This window comes from Selaginella moellendorffii, unplaced genomic scaffold, assembly GCF_000143415.4.
Source record: "Selaginella moellendorffii unplaced genomic scaffold, v1.0 SELMOscaffold_28, whole genome shotgun sequence".
In the NCBI taxonomy this organism is placed as follows: Eukaryota; Viridiplantae; Streptophyta; class Lycopodiopsida; order Selaginellales; family Selaginellaceae; genus Selaginella; species Selaginella moellendorffii.
This window is the reverse complement of record NW_003314289.1, coordinates 1,379,338-1,403,017: the sequence shown is the minus strand read 5'-3', so window position 1 is coordinate 1,403,017 and position 23,680 is coordinate 1,379,338. Positions and strand designations below refer to the sequence as shown.

The 23,680-nt window shown below is 47.0% G+C and overlaps 9 protein-coding genes, 1 long non-coding RNA gene and 1 other non-coding gene across 14 annotated transcripts; 5 read left to right on the top strand and 6 right to left on the bottom strand.

The window, feature by feature from the left end:
* Positions 1-95: 95 nt before the first annotated feature.
* LOC9645444 lies at positions 96-1,770 on the top strand. 2 transcript variants are annotated; one of them, XR_002993023.1, is made up of 5 exons: positions 96-175; positions 235-394; positions 455-483; positions 862-1,433; positions 1,513-1,770. XR_002993023.1 is itself a non-coding variant. In XM_024680750.1 (4 exons), exons 2-4 carry the CDS (start codon positions 313-315, stop codon positions 1,147-1,149), a joined length of 399 nt encoding a protein of 132 aa, XP_024536518.1. In that variant the 5' UTR covers positions 96-175; positions 235-312; the 3' UTR covers positions 1,150-1,269. The 2 variants fall into 2 exon arrangements, 1 of the variants encoding a protein (XP_024536518.1); XM_024680750.1 differs by lacking the exon at positions 1,513-1,770 and having other exon boundaries at positions 862-1,269.
* Positions 1,771-2,729: 959 nt separating this feature from the next.
* LOC9630416 (endoglucanase 6) lies at positions 2,730-5,937 on the top strand. Its single transcript, XM_024680620.1, has 10 exons — positions 2,730-3,173; positions 3,329-3,541; positions 3,831-4,031; positions 4,096-4,185; positions 4,257-4,421; positions 4,503-4,626; positions 4,687-4,850; positions 4,931-5,288; positions 5,348-5,398; positions 5,470-5,937. The coding sequence occupies exons 1-10, from the start codon at positions 2,952-2,954 to the stop codon at positions 5,769-5,771; spliced, it is 1,890 nt and encodes a 629-aa protein (XP_024536388.1). The 5' UTR covers positions 2,730-2,951; the 3' UTR covers positions 5,772-5,937.
* Positions 5,938-6,657: 720 nt separating this feature from the next.
* On the bottom strand, positions 6,658-8,476 carry LOC9630415 (fructose-1,6-bisphosphatase, cytosolic). Of its 2 annotated transcripts, XM_002975545.2 has the most exons (12): positions 8,297-8,476; positions 8,192-8,239; positions 8,044-8,118; positions 7,931-7,992; positions 7,819-7,885; positions 7,656-7,769; positions 7,509-7,595; positions 7,325-7,461; positions 7,165-7,251; positions 7,026-7,101; positions 6,853-6,970; positions 6,658-6,806 (listed from the first exon to the last, which is right to left on the bottom strand). In XM_002975545.2, the coding sequence occupies exons 1-11, from the start codon at positions 8,453-8,455 to the stop codon at positions 6,860-6,862; spliced, it is 1,023 nt and encodes a 340-aa protein (XP_002975591.1). In that variant the 5' UTR covers positions 8,456-8,476; the 3' UTR covers positions 6,658-6,806; positions 6,853-6,859. The 2 variants fall into 2 exon arrangements, with proteins under 2 accessions (XP_002975591.1, XP_024536309.1); XM_024680541.1 differs by having other exon boundaries at positions 7,819-7,992.
* Positions 8,477-8,634: 158 nt separating this feature from the next.
* LOC112348268 lies at positions 8,635-11,138 on the bottom strand. Its single transcript, XM_024680452.1, has 5 exons — positions 11,109-11,138; positions 10,512-10,638; positions 10,108-10,303; positions 9,984-10,041; positions 8,635-9,332 (listed from the first exon to the last, which is right to left on the bottom strand). The coding sequence occupies exons 1-5, from the start codon at positions 11,136-11,138 to the stop codon at positions 9,060-9,062; spliced, it is 684 nt and encodes a 227-aa protein (XP_024536220.1). The 3' UTR covers positions 8,635-9,059.
* On the bottom strand, positions 10,713-10,786 carry TRNAT-AGU. Its single transcript has one exon. It is a non-coding gene; the product is annotated as a tRNA-Thr (tRNA).
* LOC9630414 (ureide permease 1) lies at positions 10,988-13,020 on the bottom strand. 2 transcript variants are annotated; one of them, XM_002975544.2, is made up of 6 exons: positions 12,505-12,987; positions 12,318-12,456; positions 11,991-12,147; positions 11,887-11,930; positions 11,750-11,820; positions 10,988-11,686 (listed from the first exon to the last, which is right to left on the bottom strand). In XM_002975544.2, the coding sequence occupies exons 1-6, from the start codon at positions 12,739-12,741 to the stop codon at positions 11,162-11,164; spliced, it is 1,173 nt and encodes a 390-aa protein (XP_002975590.1). In that variant the 5' UTR covers positions 12,742-12,987; the 3' UTR covers positions 10,988-11,161. The 2 variants fall into 2 exon arrangements, with proteins under 2 accessions (XP_002975590.1, XP_024536436.1); XM_024680668.1 differs by having other exon boundaries at positions 12,318-13,020.
* A 68-nt stretch (positions 13,021-13,088) lies between these two features.
* Positions 13,089-14,567, top strand: LOC112348336. Its single transcript, XR_002993016.1, has 2 exons — positions 13,089-13,770; positions 13,942-14,567. It is a non-coding gene; the product is annotated as an uncharacterized LOC112348336 (long non-coding RNA).
* Positions 14,568-15,643: 1,076 nt separating this feature from the next.
* On the bottom strand, positions 15,644-16,601 carry LOC112348267 (uncharacterized membrane protein YFL067W-like). The gene is made up of 2 exons (XM_024680451.1): positions 16,238-16,601; positions 15,644-16,149 (listed from the first exon to the last, which is right to left on the bottom strand). The coding sequence occupies exons 1-2, from the start codon at positions 16,599-16,601 to the stop codon at positions 15,644-15,646; spliced, it is 870 nt and encodes a 289-aa protein (XP_024536219.1).
* Positions 16,602-16,763: 162 nt separating this feature from the next.
* On the bottom strand, positions 16,764-18,688 carry LOC9645443 (kelch-like protein 5). The gene is made up of 9 exons (XM_024680464.1): positions 18,469-18,688; positions 18,288-18,404; positions 17,940-18,222; positions 17,676-17,875; positions 17,529-17,605; positions 17,381-17,482; positions 17,240-17,321; positions 17,081-17,185; positions 16,764-17,023 (listed from the first exon to the last, which is right to left on the bottom strand). Exons 1-9 carry the CDS (start codon positions 18,685-18,687, stop codon positions 16,937-16,939), a joined length of 1,272 nt encoding a protein of 423 aa, XP_024536232.1. The 5' UTR covers position 18,688; the 3' UTR covers positions 16,764-16,936.
* A 117-nt stretch (positions 18,689-18,805) lies between these two features.
* LOC9645442 (tctex1 domain-containing protein 2) lies at positions 18,806-19,372 on the top strand. Its single transcript, XM_002975722.2, has 3 exons — positions 18,806-18,853; positions 18,916-19,090; positions 19,139-19,372. The coding sequence occupies exons 1-3, from the start codon at positions 18,806-18,808 to the stop codon at positions 19,318-19,320; spliced, it is 405 nt and encodes a 134-aa protein (XP_002975768.2). The 3' UTR covers positions 19,321-19,372.
* A 762-nt stretch (positions 19,373-20,134) lies between these two features.
* LOC112348266 lies at positions 20,135-21,189 on the top strand. Its single transcript, XM_024680450.1, has 2 exons — positions 20,135-20,627; positions 20,708-21,189. The coding sequence occupies exons 1-2, from the start codon at positions 20,135-20,137 to the stop codon at positions 21,172-21,174; spliced, it is 960 nt and encodes a 319-aa protein (XP_024536218.1). The 3' UTR covers positions 21,175-21,189.
* Positions 21,190-23,680: the final 2,491 nt, after the last annotated feature.

Genomic DNA, 23,680 nt, shown 5'->3' with positions numbered 1-23,680 from the left:
CTGTATTAATTGAGCTCATCGGACGCTCTCTGTTGAGCCACGTCATTTTACTTTTAGTGTGCGTGTCATGCCTGGATGACGTTGGATCTCACTTGCTTGTTTTTCGTCCTCGAGAGGGAAAGAGAGGTGAGGCGCGGCGAGGCGGCTTCCATCCACAGCGCGATTTCTTCCCTCGGTGCGCCATTCTTTGTGTAGATTCCACCTCCGGCAATGCTCAGCGCAATGCACTGGCAGATTCTTGGAAAGCTATCGGCAGCATTGGCAGCGGCGCTCGAGGATTTCTAGGTTTCGCGGCGCGCTCGCGGCGATTGTATGGCGCGGCGCTTGCTGTGGCGGCAGCTGCTGCTGGCTGCCATTGTGATTTCGATCGCGCTCGCGAGTCCCACTCTCACAGGTGAGAAATCTAAGCTACATTTCGAGAATATTTCACCGATTGGTTTCCCGATGCGGCTAGATGGAGCGCAATCGCAAGGAATCGCAAAGGTCGAGTACTAAATTATAGTATGATCTGTGTGTTTGCCTTGTGTTCTTCCTTGGATTTCTCGCTTTTCTCCTCCTGGATTGACCGGATTTCTTGCTCGCGTCGCATGCTATATTCTAATAGTTCTTAAGCTTTGTTTAGAATTGCTGGGCTTTCACGCCATAAAGAGGTTGCGCTGTTGGTCAGAGGTAGCTAGGAGATGTTTACATGCTTTTATTCGTTTGCTTTCTCTTTCCTTTGTATTTTTTCCTATCGATTGACACAGGTGTTTAGCTATGATCTCTGTTGTTGTTGGTTGACTGTGTCTCGCATTTAAAAACCACCCATTTTTTGTCACTCACACTTTCTAGTTTTCGATCTTTTCTCTTTGTTCTCTGCAGTGCGAGTCTAGCTCTAGCCAAATTCCGCTAGCTTCCAATCAAAGTGCCCCGGGTGATACGTTTCCAGCGTCAGGCATTCGTTATGAGGCTTTCAATAACAGCAGTGCCAGGAGGAGGAGGCTGGGAGATTTTCGTGAGTGCGCGCCATGTACGTGCTGCACGGACCAGACAAGGAAGTATTGCTTTCTAACAGGATGCTGTTACAACATCAATTGCTCGCTGAGAAGGGTCCCATTCGGCCTTTGCTCCTTCACTCCGGTTTCCTGCAACTGCTTCGGCTGCTCGTGAAGATCATCCGCTATAATCTCGACGATCGCGTCAATCAGGTCTGATAGACAAAGGTGAAGAAGAAAAGCTTGCTGTATATGTTTCTTCTAAGTAGAGTTCTTGAGTTTTTATTTTATTTTTTATGTTGGCTCGCTCTCTCTGTTTGAAAGCTAGTAGTTTTAGCTTTGCAGATCGTTGCCGATCTAAGTCTCGCTTTACAGAAGAAAAAAAAGAAGAGAAACGAGAGATAAAGTACCGTTTCCATCAAACGATCAAAGTTGTGTGAACTTGCGTTGCTGCCGAAGGTCTGGTTTTGTTGCTTTCTCGAGTTTCTTCCTTTTCTCTAATCCGGGAAGCTTCCTAAGCGTCTTAAACTAATCCCAGATCTATTCATCGTGCTTCTACAGTCGGGCTCGCGAGTTTCCACCGATGTAGATCGATCGCCCAAGTCAAGATGCGTGAGCCTTTTCCAGAGCACCGGCTCGAATTGTATCGGTCGGCTCGGTCGATTGAGATCACAGTGGAAACTTCTCCATTTTCACTGCTCCAAGGCGTGCATCTTTTGACAAAGCCGGTCGCTACCGTGCGCCAAAGAAATTATAGCGTCCAACACGATGCTACGCTACGAATCTTTTCTTTGTTTCTGAGATATTCCCATGTCAGTGTGCTTGCTTTGTTTCTCGTCAAAGACACAGCTTCTCTTTTATCCTTTTAATTCTTCCCTCGAATTTTTGCTCTACGTGAACTTTGCTTGCATCTTTGTCTGATCAGTGGGGTGTGCATTGGCGAGCACAGGAGAATTTAAAATTTAAAATATTATAGACCGAATCAAAACACATGGTGGCACTTAATGCCTTACAAAAATGTCAAACCAATGCACGATCTAAAACATTTGTGGTGGTACGGTAGTGCTTAGAAAAATAACATTTTTTATTTCATATTATTTCATTTGAATAATTCTCGAAAATTACCATGGCTCTTGAATGCGTTGGCTTTTTAGTGTGTTGCTGACCAAGTTACAATTTATATCTATGTTTTTACAACAACATTAAGTCAAAACACATAAAGTCAACCATAAATAAACAAAACAAAATTAGAAATATAAAAATAAAAGAGGTGTGAAAGCTGCGAGCGTCGTGAAATGATCTCGTCTGTTTTGTCTGCCCGACGGTGGCCAAAGTCTGAGCGAAACTTCCAAAATTTTCAACCTTGTGTCACATGCCCACCATGTTCATGGCTCCGTACGAGGGGTCTCGCAGAAAAAGGCTCTCAGGCTCTCTGTACGGCCCCGTGATCTCGATCAACGCAAAGAACACGCGCGGGGGCGGCGGGGGAAAAACTATACCACCTGTGACGCGAGGCTTTCCACCAGAAAACCAAAATATCAAGTTTTTTCTTTTTCGCGCTTTGGTAACGGTAGCAACTAATCCTGAAATCTCGATGGGCGATTTGCTTTGATCATGCCACGGTTATTGACATGCAAATTTGTCTCTCTATCGTTTTTATATATGTTTTCCGAGCAAAAAAGGAAAAGAAATCACAGAGGAAAAGTAAAAGGAGACAATCAAACAGCAAACAGCAGCGAGCTTTAAACGTAACATGTTCGTTGCTTGCGAAACACGGGGGAAAAGATTTCCAATATATAAGTTTGCAATCTTGGCTGATCGATCCAACTCTCTCCAATCGCTCGCTCGTTTCTTCTTCTTCTTCCTCTTCCATCTCCGAGAAGATCTTTCCATATCATCAATGCTCCTCCTCCTTTGACTCGATCGATCAGCCCGATCGATCAAAAGCATCTCTTGTTCTGTGCCAGAAGATCGATCATGGGAAAGAAGAATGCTCGATCGCTCACTTGCATTGCCTCGCTCGCCTGCATTTTCATCTCTCTCTCGGGACGAAGTGCGTCGGCGGCAGCGTTTGACTATGGCGAGGCTCTGAGCAAAAGCATTCTTTTCTACGAGGCGCAGCGATCCGGGAGGCTCCCCGATCACCAGCGAGTGACATGGAGATCTCACTCGGGCCTGGAAGATGGAAAAGCCTCGGGGGTACGAAAAGCTCTCAAGATTCTACCATCTTTTCTTTGTTCTTCGTTTCATCATCCCTTTGTTCTTCGCAAAGTAGACGATTTCCTCGCATTCTCTCTTAGTTTTCCTTCTCAAAGGTGGAGTTTTCCTTCACTGACCCGCAATCTTTGTTCCAGGTTGATCTCTCGGGAGGCTACTACGATGCCGGCGACAACGTCAAGTTTGGACTCCCCATGGCCTTCACGATCACGATGCTCTCGTGGAGCGTGGTCGAGTATCGCGATCAAATCGCCAAGAGCGGCGAGCTGGGCAACACGCTGGGCGCGATCAAGTGGGGCACCGATTACTTCCTCAAATCCCACACCGAGCCCAATGTGCTATGGGGCCAGGTTTGTTCCTCCATCTCTTGTCCTCCTCTCCTTCGCGATCTCTCGCCAATGTGGGTTCGTGGATCGCGGCTAGATCTCACAATCCACCAATGTGGGCTCCCTTTTCGATCGCCTAGCGCTCGTGGGTCGTGCCCCGATTCCACGCCCGGAAGCGCCGTGTTCTTGGCTGGATCGTAGTGGGTCTTGTGGTTTTGGCCGCGATCGCGAATCCGAGCTCGTGGGCAGTGAGAGCGAGGAGTGAGAGCTCGATCTTTGCCGCGAATTGTACCACTCATGGGTGGATCTCTAGGTTGGAGAGGGTCAATCGGATCACGCGTGCTGGCAAAGGCCCGAGGACATGACCACGTCCCGCCAGGCCTACCGTTTGGATCCAAGCAGGCCTGGCTCCGATCTAGCGGGAGAGACCGCGGCCGCCATGGCTGCCGCCTCCATGGCTTTCAGGGGATCGCAAGCTTCCTATTCCAATCTCCTCTTAACTCATGCTAAGCAGGTTTGATGAATTCATGGATTTGCTTTCTTCTTTGCTAAAGATCTCTTTTTTCTTTGTTTCCCAGCTCTTCAACTTCGCGGATACGTATAGAGGGAAATACGATAGCAGCATTCCAGTGGCTCAAAAGTTCTACTCTTCCAGGAGTGGCTATGCTGTGAGTTCTTGCTAGAAAAAAAACTAGTTTTTGTTCTTCTTTTCTGTGATTTACTTGGAGCTGGATTTCAGGATGAGCTTCTGTGGGCCGCGATCTGGCTGCACAGAGCTACTGGCGAGCAAAAATACCTCGACTACGTAGCGAAAAATGCCGCTGTTCTTGGAGGGACTGGCTGGAGCATCACGGAGTTTAGCTGGGATATAAAGTACGCTGGAGTTCAAGTGCTAGCTTCCAAGGTCAGTTCGTTCCATAAGTTTCCATGAGAGAAAACTTCGATTTTATTTCTCCTTGGCTGATTTTGGAGAGATTTCTTTCAGGTGCTCTTGGATGGAAAGGCCGGGTCTTACAAAAGCGTCCTCGAGCAGTATCAATCCAAGGCCGAATATTTCCTCTGCGCTTGCCTCCAGCAAAACTCTGGCGCGCAAGTCCAAAGAACTCCAGGTGAAGTTTCAAAGTTGTATCGAAGTTCTTCCTCTCAAACACTTTTTTATTCACAACTAGGTGGCTTGATGTTCATCAGGCAATGGAATAACATGCAATACGTTACCTCTGCCTCGTTCCTCCTCACCGTCTACTCGGATTATCTCACTTCAACCGGGAATACTCTCCGCTGCAATGGGAGAGCTGTGAATCCATCACAGCTGCTCAACTTAGCTCGATCTCAGGCAAGCGAAGAAAAACAAAAAGCTCTCTTTTTTCTTTTCTCTTCCAAGTATTAAGCGATCGTTTTTCTCTCTCGCCACAGGTGGATTACATTCTGGGTGACAATCCCCGAGCAACGAGCTACTTGGTGGGCTTTGGATTCAACTATCCCCGGCAAGTTCACCACCGCGCTGCATCCATCGTTTCCATCAAGCAAAACCCGAGCTTCGTGGGTTGCAAGGAAGGATACAGTACGTGGTACACGAGAAGGCAAAGCGATCCAAACCTGCTCGTCGGAGCTCTCGTCGGCGGCCCCGATGTGTCGGACAACTTTGCGGACGAGCGAAACAACTGGGAGCAAACAGAGCCAACTACGTACAACAATGGGCCGCTGGTTGGATTGCTCGCGAGGCTCCACAACGGTGGAAGCACAAGGAAAAACGATCAAAATCTCGTCTCACGTAAGAGATCTTCGTGTTTTTCCATCTTGGTTCACTCAAAAATCGATTTTGATGCACAGTTTCGAAGGCAGCGTCTCCTCTTCCATCGCCATCGTCGCGAAAACAGCCGGGTACTCGTCTTTCCTTTGCAGTGTTTTTTTTTTTTTTTTGAAGATAGATAGCTCAAACTTGGAGTTTCCAGGTGATGGTATCTCTATCGATCAGAACGTGACAATGTCGTGGGACTATCGAGGCCAGAGATTCTACCGCTATGGAGTTACTGTAAGCAACAGATCCAAGCAAACTCTGGAGAAGCTCGTGCTCAAGATCCACAAGCTCAGTGGATCTTTCTGGGGGCTCACAAAGTTGTCAGCGAGCGATCACGCTTACACATTCCCGAGCTGGATCAGATCTTTGCCCCCTCGCAGCAGCTTTACCTTCGTCTATGTCCAGCCGGCTCCACTCGCGGAGATCTCCGTGCAAAGTTTTGCTCGAGCTTCTTGACGGGAGGAAAGTTTGTTTTTTTTTTGTTTTGTTTTTGGTGCTTGGTTTTCTTCCTTGGCTCACAAGGGATTGTGCTTGAAGCAACCCTGGGGCTTTCATGCGTTCTTTTTTGCCCTTTCAAGTCAAAAGTGTTATGCATCAATCAAATGATACGTAAATCTTTACATACGTAGTGACAGGCTACGTCCCCATCCTCCGCGACCATCTCGACGAGATGGAACAGTGAAGGGTGCTGGAGTGATGGTTGGAGCTGGAGATGGAACAGCCCAAGTGCGTTGACGTCCCACCATCTCCTTGGGCCAATCTCTCCAAGGAAATGGTGTCTTCGTCGTGGACTTTGGAGATGTTGGAGATGTTGGTGTTGGAGATGGAACTGGAGAGGTCGGACATGGAACCGGGGAGGCTGCTAGAGAAGTTGGAGATGGTGCTGGAGAGACTGGAGCTGGAGCAGGAGATGGAGATGGAACCGGAGAGAGCGGAGATGGAGATGGAGTGACTGGAGCTGGAGCTGGAGAAAGCGGAGATGGAGAGGCTGGAGCTGGAGAGGCTGGAGCCGGAGAGAGTGGAGATGGAGAGACTGGAGCTGGAGAGGCTGGAGCCGGAGATAGTGGAGATGGAGAGACTGGAGCTACCGGAGAAAGTGGAGATGGAGATGGAGAGGCTGGAGCCGGAGAGATTGGAGATGGAGCTGGAGAGACTGGAGATGGAGAGATAGGAGCTGGAGCCAGAGAGAGTGGAGATGGAGATACTGGAGATGGAGATGGATAGATAGGAGATGGAGCCGGAAAAACTGGAGATGGACTTGGAGCTGGGGTTGGCGATGAATAGCATTTACAAGGAAAATGGTCTGGAAAGGAGACACAAAGTGAGGAGATAACCAGCATTGCATGGAAGAAACTAAGTGTCATCCTGGAAAGTATATTAGAAAGAACAAAAGGAGCCCAATAACCTGAATGACCATGTTTCGAGTCTTCCGTTTATGTAATCCAATTTTTGTGACACTCTAATAGCGTGATTGCACGAGGCTGTACACGACTAAATGAGCGTGAGTCCAGTGTACTGTCAAATATGTGCATCTTACTTGGGAGCTAAAGCAAACCGGATGCGTGATAGAGACTTTTGATCTCTTCAACGTCTTCAAAGCTTCCCAGGAATATTGGTGACCTCTCATGAATCTTTTTTGGAACAACGTCAAGTGCCTGTAAATCAAGAGACAAAACAAAAGATGTGTGAAAGAACAGTATAAGTTCTTACGCGCTCTTTTCCAGTGAAAGCTTGTCCGCCTGCTTGTTCTACGAGATATGCCATAGGAAAAACCTCATACAAAAGGCTGGAAATGGCGAGTGATTATCAACAAAAGAAGGATAAGAAACTCTGGAAATGGATAAGTTACCGCAACTTTCCGTTTGGACTTTTTTTATCAGCGGGATACATGAAAATGCCACCGTAGAGTAAAGTCCTGTGGACATCTGCCACCATACTGGTAGAGCAAAAACAGATTAAAGAAACATAGGTACTGAATTACTTCTGTAAAATGCAAAAAGCATACAAACCTTCCGATATATCTAAGAGACTTTGGCACCGAGCCGCCTGTCGGAAACTTTGCAATCTCCACGTATTTTTTTGTTGGTTCATCCCAGTGCTTAGCATTTCCTTCGTTCACAGAATAAATCTTTCCCTTCCTTGGAACCTATAAGACATTAAGTTAACACTGCAAAACATATAAAACTCACTTACCCGCATTACTGGATGTGTAAGAATAAACTCTCCAAGAGCAGGGTCCAGTGTAAAGCCATGGACGCCATTTCCTATACTCAAAACAAGCTAGAAAGGATTCTCAGCATGCTCGAAACTCAAGCCAAGCGAGAAGAAATAGCTTTTTACCATGCACGAACTTCCATATAAGCAGTATCCAGCGGCAACCATTTCTTTTCCAGGCCGTAAGACATCACTGACAACGCCCGCCTTTCCATCTTTCAGCATATAAATGCCAAAGATCTACGCAAGACAAGCCAAAGTTGAGCAAAACTATCCACCATCTTCTCACCGTTCCAATTGATACGCCGCAATCTATATTGGAGGAGCCATCGAGGGGATCGAAAACTACGCAGTACCTGGAGAGAAAGTGATAATACTGAGAAATGTTTATGGGAGCAAACCTTCCTCGCCTTGAAGTTTCAACGTAAATTTCAGTCTCGTTTTCCTCGGAGACAAGAACGTTCTATAACATCTCAAGTCAAAAACCAAGATCTACGAGTTGAAAGAACTTCACTGCTCGACCACTGCTGCACAGTGCCTTGATGAAAACTTCGTTTGAAAGAACATCCAGCTTCTTTTGTTCTTCTCCCTGGAAGCGAGCAATATTTAAGCTTTGCCTTTCTTCTCATGTCACCAAAAGAGGGAAGAAAGAAAAATAGTACCTGTATGTTTGTGTCTCCAGCAAGTCCAATGAGCTTTGCAAGGCCAGCCTAAAGCGCACAAATTGAGGAATAAGAACTGGGACAAACAATTCGAGACTAGAATACTTTGTTAACAGCGGCACAGACGAATTTGCAGCCAAGAACAATGTGGCTGAGGAGAATCGTGAGATCGCCTCGCGCTTCCGGATGCTTGCTCTGCTCGTTGAGCACAAACCTCGTAAGCGTCATAAGATCTGTGCGCTGTGCATCGGCGGCGTGATCCATCGCAGCAAATAAACAACAAAACAAGAATCCACCGCGCAAGAACCCTATTTCCTTCCAAAGCTAGCTACATTTTGCTGACAGTGTCGTGACACGTGGCACCCTCGCGGGTGTTTAGTCTAAATAAAAAGATTAATTATATCTAAGCAAGTTTTACTCAAGTACAACTGTACAAGATAGTCTTGATCACAAGTACCACAAGTCAGTTTTAATTACATAGAATTTTCATGTACATCAGCAGAAGAAATAACGGGAAAAACGAAAATCTGTCAAAACCACTCACTTCTTTGTACACTACTAAGCAAAAAAAAAAGGATTGTTCTCTCAATTCTCTCTGGCAAAGTTCCGGCCAAAATTTTTTCTCGCCGAGCACCAGCACGATGGTCTTTGATTGTGCTGCTTCTCAATCTGGATGATCTCTCTCACTGCCTGTTCCTGCCCGGAAGGAAGCAAGGAAAAACAAAGCAAAAAAAAACTGGAAGAAAAATGGAAATGAAAGAAAAGAGGAAGAAAAAAACAGCTTCTCACACCTCTCGACCAGGACACACACCTGTATAAGTAGTCGATGGAGTTTCGGCGACGATCGATCCGAAAGAATTGTTTTCGCTCAAGCGATGGCTGAGACGATGTCCGCACCAGTGGAAGCAAAACCTTCCACTCGGATGCAGGGGCTGGATCCACGAGAAGCCTCTCGAGCGTGAGCAGTCTGCTGTGAACGGCCTCCTGTTGATGGTGTTGTTGACGACGGAGTTATGGCGGGCGGTGGCCTTTGGCGACCGAACTGTACATCGCGAACCAGGGGATTGCCTGCTCGCGTCGGTGGTGAGCCGGAAAAATAAGGTGGAGAGCAACCAAAGTTCGATGGCTCGCCATAGCTACTCTGTAAACGAGCACGGCGCTGGTTAGAAACAAAACGCTGGAAGAATCTTTAGTAGCGGAAAAGACTCCGAAGAAATCGAAGACTCAAAAAGTGTCATGAAAGCTTCAGAAAATGAAAGACGAAAGAACTTGACATGGTACGAGAAGCAAAAATGCTTTCACATTAACATGCTTTCTGTCTAAGAGCAAGAGAACAAGAAAAAAACGGAACTTTCAGCGATCAGCCAAAAGTTTTAGTAGCGGAAAAGACTCGGCATACGAAGAAATCGAAGACTCATGAAAACCGAGCTTAGGAAAATGAAAGACGGCAGTGGAGAAAAACTTGACAGAAGGAAACATGCTTTCAAATCCGTGAATTTGTTCGTCTAAGAGCAAGAGAACAAGAAAAAAAACGGAACTTTCAGCGATCAGCCAAAAGTTTTAGTAGCGGAAAAGACTCGGCATACGAAGAAATCGAAGACTCATGAAAACCGAGCTTAGGAAAATGAAAGACGGCAGTGGAGAAAAACTTGACAGAAGGAAACATGCTTTCAAATCCGTGAATTTGTTCGTCTAAGAGCAAGAGAACAAGAAAAAAAAAAACTTTCAGCGATCAACAGAAGGAAGAAACAGACGTACGAACAAAGAAGAAGAAGAGAAAGAAATCAAGTACCTTACTCAAAAAAATGTCCAGGATTTCGAATCCCGCGTCACTACTACGAGGTGTTGAGCTGCATCAAGGAAAACACAAAGAACTGGGTAAGAAAGAACAAAGAAAACACAAGAAGAAGTCTTACCTCTTTTGCCGACGACCCGAGTTACAAGGACGGCGAGGCTTTGGACAAAAGACCTCGTCTTCCAGCTTGTCTACAAAAATTCCTGGTCTAAACCTCCTCCTTTCGTTAGTCTCCATGCTACTGAGCGCCGCCAAAGGCTGTTGGACAGTGCTAAGATTTCTTGCGCAGATTTCCATGCTCGCCACGAGAAAATCGCCTGCAAAGAACCGAGAAAAAACAGGTTTTGAGATGAGCAAGACGGCAAGATCGATGAGAATTTCTAATTGCTAGCGAGCAACAGCCAAAATCCACAACAGTGACCACGCAAACACGCCGACAAAGCTCAAACAGGGAGATTTTGGAGGAACCTTTGCAAGAAATCAAGGCCAAAGCAGCGAAATCGACGAGAATGCGCAGTACTCTACCAGATCTGTGATCGCGGAGGTGGATGATCGATGAAGCGGCAGCGCCGCGCCCAAGCCCTAGATGCCCTCGCCTCCACACAATGGCAAAAATGGGAGCTACTGCCACCGGATGAGGAGGAATATTCAACTGTTGCGAAGGGAAAAAAAAAAAGAATAACCACTGCACCAATAATGCCGGCCCACAATGCGAGAGAAAAAATATGCTTTCACTGAGAGTTGAACTCAGGACCTCCCGTTTACTAAACGGGTGCTCTTAACAATTGAGCTATGAAAGCAAGCTGATGAAAGTGAGATCGCAAGAACTACATTTCTATCAATCTTTAACTTTTTACTGGTAAAAATTCAAATTTTTAAACAAAAAGCTTGAGTTTTTTTTTTTTTGTATGAAAAATCAAGTTTTACGCGCTTGGATAAGCTAAATCTTGACTTTTTATTGATAAAAAATCAAGTTTTATACGAAAAATCAAGCTTGGAAATGATATACAAGAATCGACCGGGAGTAAACTCCTGGTTTTACTTAAATTCGAGGAGATCGAGCTTTCTTACATTATACAATCATCGGCAAGAATGTGTGATACGATACAGTGTTCTTCCCACCTGGGAAGCTAAAGAATTAACCAAATCCATAGAGTTATTTTCAGGCCACTTAATCACCTTTCTCTCGCGGATGCGATGAGAAGAGCCACTGCCACCGAGAACATCACCAGCATGGACACCAGTAACGCCAGCGTCCTGTGTGAGCTACCACGGTATTCACCAAAGAGGAGCACTCCCCACAGCGTTCCCACCAGTGGTAACGCCTGGACAGCATCGGCGGCGGCGTATCCTGCTGCCTGTCCTCCCATAAACTGGAAACCATTCCCGAAACCACACACCAATCCTGCCAGGATCGCCAGCTCCCGGCCTTTCCAGTCCGAGAGGTAGGCCCAGAGTGAGGACTTTGGTAGACCGAGCACGGGATAGTAGAGCAAGTAGACGTTGATGAGCACTCCGAGCACCAGGAATGCCGTGGAGAAGTAGAAGAAACTTGTGTAGATTACCAGGTGTGGGACTTGAGGATCAAGCAAGTGGAACTGATCGTTGGTGGCGATGTTGAACAGCGGCGAGAAGAAGCCGTAGCACGTCCCGGTGATGAAGGCTAGGAGGAGTCCAAACATGACGCTGGAATCTCTGACCTGGATGAAGGAAAAAAATCCATTTTGATCAAGTTTGACGGTTTTAGAAGTCATAGTACATACCTTCACTGCTCTTTGCTCTTCCAAGTCCATAAAAGAGCTTGATGTTTCTGTCGCAATGAGGTCCACCAGAGCTGAATCAAATTAACATGCTAGATATCGTTATCAAAACCGAAATAGTAAGAACGAGAAAAGCTTACAGCTCTTTAGAAGGTTCGTGTGAAGATCTTGCTCAGCCTCGCACCTAAAAAGTCCACATACAATATATAAATGTCGCTTAACTGGAAAGTGACTTTAATCTCACCTGGGATTGCTTGGGCCCAACCTCGCCGTTCTATCATTTGCATTTGATGCGTGACAGAAAGATCCTAGCAGAACAGCGATCACGAAGCACCCAACTCCCGGGAAGAGAACTCTAGCAGAGTTCAAGCAATTGTCCAGATAGTAGTTCGCAGTCGTTCCTAGAAATAAGTCAGTACTTCAATCTTCGAAGAACGCAAGAAAAATAAATCACACATATTCGAAGAACGCAACTAAAATGAATCACACGTCTTTGATCGAAGAAGACAAGCAAAACAAATCACACAAAACCACCACAGGGAAGAAAAGAAAGTCGATAGAGCTAGCTTACCAAAGATGACTGCCAAGCTCGCGGATATGACTTCCGTGATAGAGATCCCCACGAACACCAGCGAGTATTGCATACAAATATTGCCCAGGCAGAGGGCGATGCCTCCAGCCATAGCTATAAGCACACAAGGAAGATTATCCTGTCGTACATCCTTAGAATTCATGCCGGGAAAGAAAGAGCCATATACCTGAGAGAGCTGCTGGATGAAATTGGGAGCGCTTGGATCGCTATCCCCGATCTGCCCCAGGGTCAACGCAAAGATCACTGCCACCGCGAAGGTGCTGATGGCGTAATCAATGTAGGTGTGCTGTGGCAGCCTTCCTCTCCTCTCGGCGATGTTGAAGAAGATCGGCCAGGTCCCGAGGCACCACAAGGAGCAGAGCATCAGGAGGATTGCCCATCCTCGATCCGTGACGAAATACATCGCCGCAGCGCCGCGCTATCGATCGATGCGAGAAATTCCGATCCTGATTTGTCGATCCTCCTCAATCCTAGAATGCCGATCTCTATACCTCAGCCCCGGCGAGCTAATCTTGCTCGAATCTCGCAGCGGCAGCTTCTTGGATCGAAGATTTGGAGCTCGTGGACTGGAAATATTATCGCCATAGCCTCGAGTCCGGAGCAATGGGAGGAGAATTTTCTTAAAGAAATGGTTGCCCTAGGTAGGGGATGATAAACACGTGCTCTCCACGCGCCTAGTATCTTTGTCCGCATATGAGATACCCGCATATTCGTCTGTCTTCTTCCTCTCTCTTTCGATAACGAAGAGCTTGCGCAATCGATCGCTGCTGAGTCGTCGATTAGAGCAAGAATATTCCAAGCACGACGCCGACGCCAAAGACATTGCCATCGTTGTAGGTCGCCTCCGTGTAATCCTCAGTCTCGAGAAGCATCGCGACTCCATTTGCATGCTCTGCCCTCTCACGACGAGCTTGTACCTCTCGAATTCCAGATCTGGCTGAGAATTGGCCGATTCCCTGGCAATGCCCGGAGACGTCTCTGGAACACACACCAGGCCCCTCAATTTCTCTGTGAGCACTGCCACGAACGTGTCCCTCAATACGGAACTTCTTCTTTGGCGCGTAGAGAAGAGGGCTTTCGATCAATGACCTGTAGAGGAATCCCGAATGATCACGCAAGAATCAGCTGATCTGGAACGATTGATTCCACCCGTTTCTTCTTGTCGGCGTCTTCGGGGAGAGTCTCCAATGCCGCCATTTTGATCGATTCTTCGCGATTACCCAAGAACCCCCCACGTCAGTCACTACGCGTTCGGCGGTGCTCCACTACTCGCAGATTGAGCCCAACAATCTGGGCGTGGTCAAGGACATCGGCGAGAATGTGGGGCTCATCACTGGCTATCCTCCAACAAGCTCCATGCATGGGTCATCCTCTTCATTCCTCGGATATGGCTCGTCATCAGTGAAAGGATCGCCCACTTCCATACTGGCAAGTAAGTTTTCCTGAGCTCTAGAGATAAGTTTGCGTTGCAAGTTCTTTCCAGGTTCTTTTCTCATTTCCTGAGGTAAAAATCAGTTTTTTCTTCAAGATTTCTCGTTTCGTTCTGTTTTTTGAGCTTGAAAGTCCTCTTTTGCTGAGACGCTTCTATAATGTTTTTTTGAAGGTGTGTCTAGCAATTTGCATCAGTTCTAGCAACAGTGCCACATTCTTCAACACCGGGGTTCTCGTCAATGGCAGGCTTCAGTGGTGCCATCTCTAAACCTCTTTCCTCTTTTAAAACCCGGGCTCGTTGTTGCTGCTTCTTTCTACCAGTCCTTTCACTTGCATCATTCACCCCATAGGGGGCCTGGCACATTTCCAAGGTTGGGTATGTTGTGGAAAACTATTGGAAGAAGGCCGTGGAGCAAGGTGCCGATCATCGGATCACAATGAGAAAGGTAAATAGAAGAGAGGAGAGAGTGGTCGCCTTGCATAAATGTGAATCTAGAGAGTTGGATAGAATTCAAGCACCTAGGCCATGGTTCTTGGAGGCCGTGGGAGAATGCAAGGTAGATCAATTGATAGTGGAAGAATCTGAGGCAAATCGATCAATATTTCAAGAAGAATCAAGCATTGATCTAGCAGGCTTGGATGAACCAGGGTCTGGGATGAAGGAGAGAGTGGGGCCAACCAGGCACAGGGGATAGAGTTCTCTTTGTTTTTGCAGGAGGTTTGGAATGAATGAACTAGTCAGGTGAAGTCTATGTGAAGGTGATAAAGATTAATTTGATGGTGCTGAGGTTTGCTCAATTTGTGGTATGCAAAGGCTAACATGGTGGCATTTGACTACTCTTATTTCAGTCTCTTAAGCAATTTGAGGATATATTGCCACCATCTGCAATGTTTGTGGAGGGAGGGTTTTAAGTCTAATGAGAAAATCTTAAACAAAGACAAGTACAACAGTAAAACAGATTTACAGACTACCAATTCATTGCTCTCGTTGTAAGTATACCTACCCATTTTTCCATAAGGTGGCACCAAAAATCTCTAGATTGGAGACATTTGTTCAATAGAAACAAGTAATTTCTTGTTGATTTTATGATTTTGCATATTTACTTTTGAACACTTCTTTCAAAATCCCATGTTTGCTAGAACATTTGTTTATGTTTCTTGGAGACTTTATCATTTGTACAGGCATGATGCCTTTGTCATTTTCTCTTTTGAATGTTTCAATTAAGTTCATTTTCAAGTCTGATATGGCCTTGGATTTTGTTTTTATGTGATGCATATACTATGTTTTAATATATTTCAAAAGGTTTTTACTACCTCAAAAGCAATGACAAACTCTCTTCCATATTAGAAGCGGTGATTTAAGATATTAATTTGTCATTTCCAAGCTTTCTTAAGCATGGCCATCAAATCTAGAAAGGTAAATGTGTATATCAAGTTTTGTTTTTGTTTACTTATTGGTTCTTTCAAAAGTTACAAAGCAAAAGAATATAAGATTCTTATGGTTCTTTCCAATATTTCTGAATAAAATTATGAATGGAAACTTGAAGAAAAAGGAAAGAAAAGGAATCTCTCTTCTTTGAAAATTAAAAAATGAAATACTTCATCCTCCTTTCTTGAAATTCATTTAAATGCAACCTAAGTTATAATTTAGTGTCAAATGTGGTTATTTATAAAAGAGGGTGAACCTTAGGCCAAACCTCCCGTTACAGCCTTATATCCCACAGTCTATTCTTGGAAGATTTTTATGGTTTATATCATTCTCCCAGCTGCAAAATTTGCTTGGTGTTAAGTGATTTACTATTTTACTTTATATAAATTAGAAATGGTTATATTCAAATTCAAATTTATAGATACAAATTATTTTATAGTAGTGGTCAAAATCTAATAGCCACCACCATAATATGGAGGACTGGGCACATAGCCAGACCCAGATCCTGAGCCACTTCCACCCCCACTCCCTTCTCCAGAACCTGGAGTGCTACTTTAATAAGGTGGTGGACTGCAAGGAAGAGTTCCACTTGGAGAAGATCCTGCGCCACTTCCATTCCCGCTTCCACTTCCACTACCACTTCCACTTCCACTTCCACCGCCACTTCCAGTGCCACTTCCAGGAATTCCACCATAGTACGGACTTCCACTTCCTCCAGAGCCGCTTCCAGAGCCAGAACCAGAGCCGGAGCCGGAGCCCGAGCCACTTCCAGGAATTCCTCCATAGTATGGACTTCCACTTCCACTTCCTCCAGAGCCACTTCCAGAGCCGGAGCCAGATCCACTCCCACTACCTTGTCCAGAGCCACTTCCATACGAGCCACCACTCCCGGATCCCGATCCCATTCCAGAGCCCGAGCCGGAGCCGCTGCCTTGTCCAGAGCCGGAGCCACTGCCAGGCGAAGAACCATATCCCGGACTTCCACCACTTCCAGAGCCAGAACCCGAGCCACTTCCAGAACCGGAGCCAGAGCCAGAACCTGTGCCGCCTCCACTCACTGGGCCACCACTTCCATAGCCGCTCCCAGAGCCGGAGCCACTCCCCATCCCAGAGCCCGAGCCAGCTCCAGAACCAGAGCCAGCACCACCTGGAATTCCTCCATATACCGGTGACGATGATCCAGAACCGGATCCACTTCCTTCTCCAGAGCCGGAACCAGAGCCACCACCAAAGCCTGCGTATCCTGAGCCACCACCTTGATAGTCTTTTGTCGGAGCGGAAAAGAAGCCGGATGATTTAAACTTTCGGTGGTGATGGTGGTGAGCGCACACCGAGGAGGCGAAGAGCAATGCTGCTAATAGAACAGCGCTGAGGATCATCGTCGCCGAACGGGTGGTGGCCATGGTGGTGGACAAGAGCTGCAGGGATGCGAGTAAGTGATGAGAAAGAAGTGAAAGCCTGACCGAAATTTATAGCTCGCTCGCGCTGAATCGAGAGAACGCAATGCGACTTTCGGAGCATCTGCTTGTACTCGGATTCTCATAGCTATGCCCCAGCTGGATTCGTTTCAACGAAACTGTTCTTTTGTTTGCTTACAGGATCATCATAAAACTTTCACCAACTCGCCCAGACTTATCGGCCTGCCTGGACCTCGTGCGTGAGAAACCAGACAAACGTTTTAAAACCATCATTTAGATTATGTAAGTTATGTACCAGAGATGCATGGCATCAATCTTGCCTATAGTACTGCCGCGGTGAGAAAGCTGCGCTTCCATCCGGATGGTCCGAACTTCGTCCAGCCCGATTCCTCTCGGTACACGTAGCACTGCAACAAAAAAATAGCTTGGTAGTACATTGTAAGAGAATATCAAGAAAATCATACAGTATCACAAAGAACATTCATTGTTTGCAGTCCACCGATAACGTGGATGGCGCCATTGACAGTGACTGCAGTACCGTAAGCTCTTGCGCACCCCATGGGTTGAACCTGTTTCGACGTTGTCAGATAAACGACAAGACGAAACATGATTCAGTGACTTACCGTTTCCCAGCGGTCAGCACGAGGATCAAAAGCCTCGACGGTCGAAAGAAATCCAGAACCATCGAAACCTCCCAGCGCATACCTGCAGAAACATGTTTTCTAATTCTGACTAGAAGATGGACGAGGTGGACAAATACTCACAGTTTCCCGTTTGAGACAGCCGAGGATAAGCTGCCTCTCTTGGACGTCATCGATGGCATCTTCGTCCAGACAGATTCACGAGGATCAAAGCGCTCCATAGTCCTAATCAATGCACCATCTTAAAGCTTAGAAAAGACTACGAGTATACCTGAGATAGTGTCTACCGTCAAAGCCGCCCAGAGCATACAAAGCTCCACCAATCTCAGCAGCTGCTACCATGTAACGCTGCAATGCAGAGGGTAAATGCAAAAAAACAAAAAGAGAAAGAAAGAAAGAAAGAAAAGAACGTCGTTACCTTTTCGAGCATGCTCGGAGAAGACGTCCAAGTACCAAGGTTGGCGTCGTAACATTCCACTTGAGAAAACTGGGCTTTACCGTTACCGCCGCCAAGAGCATACACTTTACCGCCGACTGTTGCTCCTGCTAAGTTACCACGCTTGTATTTCATCGAGCTGCATTTGCTCCAGCTATTACTGATAGAGTCGTAACGCTCAGCTGAGTTAGTACAAGATACCATCGCATGAGAAGACCAGAGATTCAATGAAAGGAGCATTCTTACTTGTGTCGAACCAGTTCTTCCCATCTCCACCACCAAACACGTAAATGCGATCGTCCAAAACGCTCGACGCGGCGGAAGATCGCGGGATGAGCATGGAGCAAGCTGGCGTGAACTGCGATGATTTAAACGAGTATACTTCCGCAGCTTTCACGAGAGCAGTATCATCGTAGCCACCCATGACAAATATCTGTGGACTGGCCAAGTTCGCCGATTTTCCCACAGCCCTGGCTTTCAGTCCACCCACTTCGAGCTTCAAGGCTTGGATTTGCGAAGCCATGCTTGCCTGCCAGGTATGAGAAAGACGAGGTATTTTTCTTTCTCCCACGCACAAAGGAAAGTTTTGGATACCTGAGAGGTTTCAAGCAGCACATTTGCCTTCTTCAGCGTCTCCACATCGTTAAGTTGCTTCGAGAAAGTTTTGGCGACCTCGAGAAGCCTTCTAAGCTCGACATCGTCTCTCCTCATCTTGAGAGGAATTTTAGAGAAAGAACTCGCAGATCAGCAAATATCTAGCTAGAAATATCGTTACCTGCGCCACGGCATTCGCGCAGAACTCCAGATTCTTGTCGGTGGCCAGGGCAAGCGCCGGATCCGCGGATTGAAGCGACAAGCGAAGCCGATCGCGCTCCGCCGCGAGCATCGCTTGCTCCTGAGCGCAGCGCTCGCCGTCGAGGCGCTCCCATTCCGCGATCGGGAGATCGCGCCCTAGCTCCAGCTTCTCGAGAATGGACGCCTCGAGCAGCGACATCGCAAGAAGATTTTCAAAAGCCCTGAACCCTAAACCTCGCCTGCTGACTAGGACGATACGAACGGGTAGTGAATGACGTGGCACTTAACTGGGAATCTAGGGTTCTTGGGCGATCAAAATGGCGGCACTGGAGACACTCCCCGAGGACGCCGACAAGAAGAAACGGGTGAAATCGATCTTCCAGATCATCTCCATCTCAACTGATTCTTGCGTGATCATCCTCTGCAGGTCATTATCGAAAGCCCTCTTCTCTACGCGCCAAAGAAGAAGTTCCGTGTTGGACAGGTGAGAGACACGATCGCAGCAGTGCTGAAAGAGAAATTGAAGGGCCTGGTGTATGATCCTGAGACATCTCCGGGCGTTGCCAGGGATCTCGCCGATTCCATCAAATCGGACCTCAAAGGTATCTTTTCAGAGCTGATCAAGAGTAATTCGATAAGAATTCAGCCAGATCTGGAATTCGAGAGGTACAAGCTCGTCGTCCAGGTGGTGATCGGCGAGGTGAGAGGGCAGAGCATGCAAATGGCGTCGCGATGCTTCTGGGATCTCGAGACTGACGATTACGCGGAGGCGACCTACAACGATGGCAATGTCTTTGGTGTCGGCGTCGTGTTTGGAATGTTCTTGCTCTAATCGACGATTCGATAGCGATCGATTGCGCAAGCTCTTCGCTTTTAAAGGAAGAAGAAAGGAGAATATGCGGGTATCTCATAGCCGAAGAACCAATGGTTTTCAAAAGAACGTAGAATATTCTCAAGACCAAATAGTCCCATTTTCAAACGATTTAACGGCGTAGTAGGACTATAGGATTGGGAAAATATATTTGAGTACGTTCAGATTTCCCGTTCTGCGTCGATCGATCAAATTTGTTTCAATGTAATCTTGATATTGAGATGGATCGCTGCATGGTGCGGTGATCCAGAGAAGGCACTGTCACACAGCTACACGCTGATATTACGGTTAGGATTTGTGTGGCCCTAGAAACTTCTTGCTCGCAAGGATGCAACGGTGCGGAACACGGCGGCAACGGTGCGGGCAACGGGAGACGCAGCGGTGCGGACTGTGGGGGCAATGGTGGCGGTGCGCCCGACGGTTGTGACAATAGCTACTGGATCCTTTTCTACGAGGACCTGGACTGGTGATCATCTGTGTTTTGCTAGAATTGTTTTGATAGAAATGAAAATCGACGCCGTGTTAACGCTCCAGAAGAGTAGAGATCCCACCAGATCGTACGTGGTCGATTGGAGCCTTGGCGTCTTCTCCGTGGCTATGGAGCTGGAAAAGACTCGATCATCAAACGAGAAACAGCCTCCCGCGCTCTCCTCCCCGCCTCTCTATCACGCGTTTGCCGCTCCTAAAGAACGCGCGACCTTCATCGAAAAGTTCGGTCTAGACTTTGGTGATGCGAAGGCAGTACCTTGACGAGGATGAGGTCCTCATTCGGATCATGTCTCTCCTCGCCTGGTCCCGCGACTTGAATCCCTCGTCTCTGGTAAGCAAGAGGTTTGCGCACCTGGCAAGGCTTGTCACACACTATTGCTTGGAATCGAGGAGTCATGATGTGGAGCAGGGGCTCATCCGCTGGTTTGGCCACAACAATCTTCGCCAGTTATCCATCCGGTTCCAGCAAGATTGCACTCGCTGGCTGCACCAGATCGGGAAGGGGCTCCACTCGGTGACCATCTACGGAGGTCCGCAGCAAAAGTTCGAGGGCCTCTGGTTCAACATCTCTGCGTGCCAGGAGCTCCGCTGTCTCCACGTCTACGTCACACAACTCGGCTCCACGCTCGGCAATGCAGCCTTGCCGTCACCGCTGCTGCCTAATCTCCTCTTCCTCACCTTTCACATACCGGTCAACGTGAGTGTGCTGCAGCAGCTGCTCGAGCTCTGCCCTTCGCTTCTTGCAGCGAGAATGAATACAATAGTGGTGAGCTCGCCCGGTATGTAGAGCTAGCCCGATTCACCCAGTCTGGGCATTTGTTGTTGTTTTTCATATATATGTGATTTTATGTTTATGCAGGTACCTACGTGCTCAAGAGCCGCAGCCTCGACAGCTGCCAGTCGGAACACTGCGAGGGTGGTGGAGTGGACAACTTTACACTTGCCCTTGACACACCAAAGCTCCGGTGGATGTTCTTCTTTGCTCCGCACATCGAGTTACGGCCCACTACATGCAACGTAGAGTGGATCCGGGTGAGAGAGAGCATGTGGAACATCCAGGGGCTGGGTTACACCAGGCTCAAAAGGATCATCTTCCTCAATCCGTTTAGCAGCCCCGCCCAAGTAATGGACAAGGCAGCTTTGTGTAGAACGTCGAGCCTGAAGAAGTTCTACTTCTGCATCTTTGACGATGGCATTCCACCCTGCTCTATTGATCTTGTGGCCCTGCTGGAGCCGTTCCAGGGGCTTGAGGAGTTCATTGTCTCTTTCATAAGTATCAAGGTGAAGCTTTTGCTTTCTTGTTCCAGTGCCTCACGGTGTGTGTGACGAAATGCAGCAACTCAACGTTGCAAATTGGAACAGCAGGAAGAGCCCCTTGACAGTTAGAGTCGAGTTTGTCTACAGCAAGCACATCTGGGAAAGAACAGGTCCGGAACTGGAGTTCCTTCGTGAGCTGGTGAAGAGAAGCAGTGACACAGATGTGGAGCTGAAGTGTGTCTACACTAGCAACGATGCTACTCCACAGATCCCTGCGTTGCTCAAGGAGTTTGCGCGAGAGCACCCAGGACGTGTTAAGCTGCAGCCCCTGCAGTGGGTGCCCTGGATCTACTGCGGCATGCTGTGGCGATCTTGGCAAGCAAGTGTCGTGTCGGAAGCTCCCTACACTGCAATTGATCATTGGTGTAGAGAGATGCACGAATCGCATTTGCATATACCATGTGGCTGGCAGTAGCTATCATGAATAATTGTGAATCACTTGAGAGCAATAAAAACCGCAGCAGAGAGGAATAAGATCATGACAGTAGCTATACCGGAGACAATTGGATTACTTGGGAGAAAGCACTGGACAAGAATGGCGACGACGGGACACTGTGAGGGAGTTCCCAAGTGGCATTTATGGCAAGTCATAAAGAATGAATAGTCTATTATTAGAATAAATAAGCAACATTTATTATGCAAAACCATATGCAAACAGTGATCCGTGGATAAGATTGTGTGAATACCATAATAAATACACATTTTCCAGATAGATGAATTTCTTAATAGGAGATGATTGTTCTTGATGGGAAAAACTTTTGGTGGGAAAAATGTATTCTTGACAGGAAATATTTGTTTTATACTTCTTTTCATCAGAAAATTTCAAACATGTTTAAGAAACTTCATTCAAAAACAAGTTTAGTGTTTTTTGCATACTATGGTAGATCACCTTGTAGCCAATTCATACAAGTGGAGTTTGCATGCCTTTTGCCTGAGCATTTCACCTTCACGGCTATCACTAGCTAGAACTGCAACACAAGCAGCCAAGTCCCACAGTTACTTCTCGTCCGGCTTAAGTATCAAGGCCCTCTGGCTGGACATGAACGCCTTCTCCCTATGGTCAAACCCCATCCTGACGCATACCACACCTAACCACACATGCATGGAAATGTAAAGCTCGCGGACTTTAGAATGGCCAAACACGTAAGTCTCTCGCAGTGGTTTTCTGCCTGGATGAACTGTGTTGTGTCGAGGCGATGCCCAACTTCCCTGTACCTGTTCCAAACCTGTCTTGTACACACAATGTGGCAGTCTCCCAAGAGTCTCTCTGCGAGACGCACTTTGAGAGCACAAGACTGACTTGGAACGTTGCTGCAACTTATCATCGTCCGGAGCTCAACCTCAGTGAGCGCAGAAGGGAGATTCATGTAGTCTTGCACAACATTATGGTGAATCAAGTCAATGTCGAAGAAGCCCTGTTCCTTCCACGGCTTGTCCACGTCCACCTTGTTCTCCTGAAGAAAGAGAACGAATTTGTGGATTCGGCACTCTGTTGGCAACACTGGGCAAGCCAATCCGGCAGCTTGGAACATCCCCTTCACCGCCTCTTCGATGCTACAACCTGTCGATAAAGACACCCCATTGATTTGGTAGAACCCTAACTCGGATTGACGTATTACAAGGAGCAAGATCTTGAAAGGGCCTGTAAGATTGTTAGAGCTTTAGCAGAACTTGTGAAGTGCCAGGCAAGGGATTTGTTGCCTAAATCAGCCACTGAATGGTTCTTAAGAACATTTCCACAGAGGGAGGCTACTGTGATAGGGAACAGGTGGCTTGATGCATTCGAGACGGATGATATCAAGTATTGGGACAAGTGATCGATCTTCTACTTCAAAAGGAGGCTGAAGTTAAGGAGCTTTTGAGGGCGACAAAATTCTGGTTTGTGGGAACGAATCTAGTGCAGATGCAAATATTTCTTATCAGAGCACTCTGAATGTTGTAGAGAAGTTGGTAAGGTTTATCTGTTTGTGCTATGGTGTTCAAGACTTCCTTATGTTCTCTGCTACAAAGTTTAATCTTCACAGTATAGATGGTACTGTTGTCATCCCGATGAGTTGATGATTCTTCAAGACAAGGAGAGTCAGCTTCAACACGTATTTTCTGAAGCAGTTGCGGAAAACGTAAGAAGTCTGATGATTCTCGAAGAAAAAGAAGCTGTGAGAGGGGCAACTGAAGAGAAGAATATCAGAGCAGCGGCAGGGCAGGTAGAAGTTAAAGATTCGGTTAAGCAGGCGATAACTACTGCGTCCGAGCACAAACTGGTTGGGATTCCCAACATTAGACGGACGTGTGATCTTTCAAGTACAATTCAAGCATTAAGTTCTCACAAGACACTTTGGAGGACTCTTGGAGAAAGCTTCGGGTTGTTCAAGGAGTTGTTTGAACTTCACAAGAAAATCAACAATGGAGAAGCATGTGATGCGCGAGCTATGCACCAGCAGGTTGCTGCTCTTGATCCGAATTTTGCAGTTCTTGGGCAGGACCAGGACGCACATGTAAGTATATGGACTTTGTG